Source organism: Prosopis cineraria, unplaced genomic scaffold (assembly GCF_029017545.1).
Source record: "Prosopis cineraria cultivar Desert tree isolate PC_DT_omini unplaced genomic scaffold, ASM2901754v1 PC10, whole genome shotgun sequence".
NCBI lineage: Eukaryota > Viridiplantae > Streptophyta > Magnoliopsida > Fabales > Fabaceae > Prosopis > Prosopis cineraria.
In genome coordinates, this window is record NW_026555341.1 from 8,600,715 (window position 1) to 8,605,595 (window position 4,881).

Genomic DNA, 4,881 nt, shown 5'->3' on the forward strand with positions numbered 1-4,881 from the left:
CATTCATATTTAAAAAGGTGTTTAATTGCAGTTCCATTTATATTTAGTTGCATTCCTGTAGTGGGAAATGACAAACCAACCACACTTGTTTTAAGAATCCAGAGGGAAATCCCCCCCACCCTCATTTATGCAGAAATATAGAATAATACCATGTCCTGTTTGCATATAAATTTGTCCCGGTTAAAAAATTATAACATACTAAATGAAGTAGAAGAAAAAATTCAACCCAAAAGTATACTCACTTGAAATAGACATGACACAACACTACAAATTAATGTAGATGCCTTTTAGCATGTTATTAACAAAAGAACTGCCAGACCTAGAAAGTGATTAGGGTTTGCCACAGTTTTCATGCAAGCCTCATTGTTGGAATGGTGGAAGAGTCATCACTGACACTAGCAAATCTGCAATATTCAGATTTCCAATGCTTTCCATCTTCACATGCCCACAAACACATTATGCACAGAGCATATCTGAAAGCCATATGCAACAAATAGCTCAAAAAAATCAAAAATCTCTGGGGTATGCAGCATGAAGCAGTAGACCCACTTGCTCCATGAGATAGTACATAGACAAAAATGCTGCAAAAAACACTATGATTGCCATGACAGCCAGTACTAGCTAGTCCTTCCTTTAGTTTTGCATATCAAATCTGCATGCACAAACATACGGATATAACGGGCATATCACTATTGAATTACAAAGAACAAAATCCATCCAATATCTGCTAAATATAAAGCTAAAACATTATGCAGTACTGCTGTCTTCTCACTTTTCTGTTTTATTCGTGGCTTGGCGTTTACAACCTTACTTTGTTAAAACTGAAAACCCAAGAGGAATGAGACTTGAAAATTTAAGATAGAACTGGAAGTTGATTTCGCCTGTTTGAATTACTGTTTTGTTTCTTTCTTCTGCATGTAAGATTATTCCTAATAAACACCCTATCGTACACCCGCAGAGTGCTTTCTGCAAACAGAGCATGGCTAGCATGCCATTTTAAATTTTCCCTGTGACTTCTCCGAATTTTAAAGCATCTGAAAATATATTCAAAAAACTTCCTTTCCTCTTCCCACACTCACACACAGGGTCTCTATGAATAAATGGTTAAGAATTTCTAAATAAAAATTTGGGTGATCTTGGTTGTGTTAGAATAACATGAGATAAAAAGAAGGTGGCATCCCACCATCCAAGAGAGGCCTATAAAGGACAGTGGCAAACAGTAAACATCCAAACCTGTCAGCCCCTACTATATATTCATGTGTTCCTCACAACACACTGGGAAATCAAGTTAAAAGGGATTTCTTGACATAACCCCCCCAACCAAAAATCATCACCATCACCACCACCATCACCAAAAGACTGCAAATTCCTCACCTTCTTTAGCCATGCCACAGAACTCCATAGCACCAAAACCAGAATACTGCAGTAGTAGCCCCGTAGAAGAAGGAGCGCAAGAGATGTCAGAGCTCCATAACTCAGCTGTCCTTGCCTACCCCGTACAAACCAATGAACAATCTTTACCCAAACTGAATTTGTACCCGATAACTCTGAAGGTAATACCCTTTCCCAAGACCATATATACTTATAGCAGCACCATGAATATTAATGTTAGTTTCTCTGACACAATTGCGCTAACTCTTTTGGTCTGTGTCCTGTTCTCATTTTACAGTTCGAGGAACTGGTTTACAAAGTTAAACTAGAGCAGAAAGGACTGTGTTGGGGTAGTTCATGGAATTCCAAGGAGAAGACCATATTGAATGGGATTACAGGTATGGTTTGCCCAGGAGAAATACTGGCTATGCTGGGTCCCTCTGGCAGTGGGAAAACCACACTTCTCACAGCTCTTGGAGGCCGTCTCAATGGTAAATTATCTGGGAAGATCACATACAACAATCAGCCCTTCTCAGGTTCCATAAAGAGAAGAACTGGGTTTGTGGCTCAGGACGATGTTCTATACCCTCATCTGACTGTTTTTGAGACTCTATTGTTCACTGCACTTTTGAGGTTGCCTAACAGTTTGACCAGAGATGAAAAAGTCGAGCATGTAGAGCGGGTTATTGTTGAGTTAGGACTGACTCGGTGCAGGGGAAGCATGATAGGAGGTCCACTTTTCAGAGGAATATCAGGTGGAGAGAAAAAGAGGGTAAGCATAGGTCAGGAAATGCTCATCAATCCAAGCCTTTTGCTGCTAGATGAGCCCACCTCAGGTTTGGACTCTACCACAGCTCAGAGGATCCTAAACACGATCAAACGTCTGGCAAGTGGAGGTAGAACTGTTGTGACCACCATACACCAGCCATCTAGTCGTCTCTACTACATGTTTGATAAGGTAGTCTTGCTATCTGAAGGCTGCCCCATCTATAATGGTCCTGCTACTACAGCCTTGGAGTACTTTTCATCCATTGGTTTTTCCACATCCATGACTGTCAATCCAGCCGATCTCTTGCTTGATCTTGCCAATGGTAATGGACAATAATTATTTTTTGATTATTTTTCATTTTAATTTTTTCCCTCATTTGTCTTCATATGCTGCTTCACTCGATGAATATAATGAGACCCCACTCTCAGAACTTCCTGAATTTCACTTTAATAAACTCTACAGGGCATCTCATGACTTGCTTAGACACAGACCCTTAACTTTATTGTTGTGCACAGTCTAGAGAATGAAAATACTAACAACGTCCCAAAAATTTTGGAAAAATGCAGGGATTGCCCCAGACTCCAAAAATGCAGCTGAACAAAGTGAGAGCCTGGAGCAAGAAAGAAAGCTAGTCAGGGAAGCCCTGATTTCTGCGTACGACAAGAACATAGCAACAAGGTTGAAAACTGAGCTTTGCAGCCTGAACGTGAACAACTACAATATCACAAAAGATGCCTCTGCAAGTAGGTCTTTTATCTCTTAACCTTTGTTTTTGAAAAGGTTTTTTTTAAAAAAAAAAAGTTGACTAAATATGAAATTAAAGCTTGTTATTTGTTACCGTCACTAGTCTAAAATACCTCTATTACTTAATTGATACAGAAAGTGACATAAAACCAGAGCAATGGTGCACAAGCTGGTGGTACCAGTTTAAGGTACTACTACAAAGGGGCCTAAGGGAGAGAAGATATGAAGCTTTCAACAGGCTGAGAATTTTCCAAGTCATAAGTGTCGCTTTTCTTGGTGGACTCTTGTGGTGGCATACACCAGAATCACACATTCAAGACCGGGTAAGAGCAGCTTTAAGTTTTTTTTTTTTTTTTTCTCTTATTCAGTTGATGATGAAAAGATCAACTACAAGTATTTCCTTCTCATTTTCATCACAGCATCACACCATTTCATACCGTTTGTCCTATGTTTTGTAAACTATTATTCAAGAGAAAACGTTAAAAGCTATGAACAATAAACAAATATTGTTCAGGCACAACTTTTAATTTAGTGATGATAAGTGCTAATATGGGGCTGTATCTGTAATGCAGGTTGCCTTGATCTTTTTCTTCTCTGTTTTCTGGGGATTCTACCCTCTATACAATGCAGTTTTCACATTTCCTCAAGAAAGAAGAATGCTGATCAAGGAACGGTCATCAGGAATGTACCGCCTTTCATCCTACTTTCTAGCTAGAACAATAGGAGACTTGCCACTGGAGCTGGCTCTTCCAACTGCATTTGTCTTTATACTTTACTGGATGGGAGGGCTTAAACCTCACCCTATGACGTTCATCCTTTCCCTTCTTGTGGTTCTTTACAGTGTTCTTGTCTCGCAAAGTCTTGGCTTAGCATTCGGTGCTATTCTTATGGAGATCAAGCAGGCCACTACCTTAGCTTCTGTCACAACCCTTGTATTTCTCATTGCTGGAGGATACTACGTACAACAGATCCCTCCCTTCATAATGTGGTTCAAGTACTTGAGTTACAGCTACTATTGTTACAAACTTCTTCTTGGTGTTCAGTACAATGACAATGATGTTTATGAGTGCTCAAAGGGTGTCTTCTGTAGGGTTGGAGAATTTCCTCCGATCAAATCAATGGGTTTGAATCATCTGTGGGTTGATGTGGCCATTATGGCTTTGATGTTGGTAGGTTATCGACTTGTTGCTTACATAGCATTGCATAGAGTGAGGTAAAGGAGCTAAGATCTGACCCAGCTCTCATACAAACAGAACTGAACTAGAAGAGTTTTTTTCTTCTTCAACAATTGAGGAATAATACTAGAATTTAGGACTTCTGATGCAACTCATGTAATGGAATTTTGATCAACTCTTCCTGAGTTGGATTTATCAAACTTTTTCTTACTGTTGTAGGAAATACTAACTCCCAAGTTGTTCTTTAGAATAAATTTATATAGTCTCATTCGCAAGGGATATGCCACTTGATAAGAAGCGACAAGATAAACCCATGTTGGTCAGCTGAAGGTCAAAGATGGCTGCCAGACATCAAAACCCAGTAACCTCTAAGGGAATCAATTGTAACCACAAATGTTGTCGTTTCATATCTCCCTGCATAATTTGCCACATCTAGAAGACTGATTGGCCCAAGGGCATTATTAGTTACATAAAAAGGAAATAAAGCTTATTCAGTGAAAAATATCCAACAGTTTCATTCAATTTGTCACTCAAAAGCTCAAAAGTGTGGTTCCTTTATGAAGTGATGGAGCATGAGCAAATCCATTAAAATCATGCCAAACGAGTGAAATTCATTCCCCCAATAATGCAAAGATGAAGGCAGGATTAGAACCATATTAAGCTTAGTTTAGTGCTCATCATAAAGAGTCAGAATGAAATTGTTGGTACTACTAGAAAGTGGGTTGATGGCCACGGGCCCAGGGTACATATCTAGCAGGAAATCAATGAAATCAGGCTGATTCTTCATGCAAATATGAAATGACACCTAAAAGATCCGTGTCA

At 39.3% G+C, this 4,881-nt stretch overlaps 1 protein-coding gene and 1 long non-coding RNA gene across 2 annotated transcripts; one reads left to right on the forward strand and one right to left on the reverse strand.

Moving 5' to 3' along the window:
- Nucleotides 1-220: 220 nt before the first annotated feature.
- On the reverse strand, nt 221-1,514 carry LOC129322703 (uncharacterized). Its single transcript, XR_008596281.1, has 2 exons — nt 1,375-1,514; nt 221-652 (listed from the first exon to the last, which is right to left on the reverse strand). It is a non-coding gene; the product is annotated as an uncharacterized LOC129322703 (long non-coding RNA).
- LOC129322702 (ABC transporter G family member 14-like) lies at nt 1,386-4,563 on the forward strand. Its single transcript, XM_054969038.1, has 5 exons — nt 1,386-1,553; nt 1,670-2,462; nt 2,707-2,883; nt 3,020-3,207; nt 3,457-4,563. Exons 1-5 carry the CDS (start codon nt 1,386-1,388, stop codon nt 4,099-4,101), a joined length of 1,971 nt encoding a protein of 656 aa, XP_054825013.1. The 3' UTR covers nt 4,102-4,563.
- The last annotated feature ends 318 nt before the right edge of the window (nt 4,564-4,881 follow it).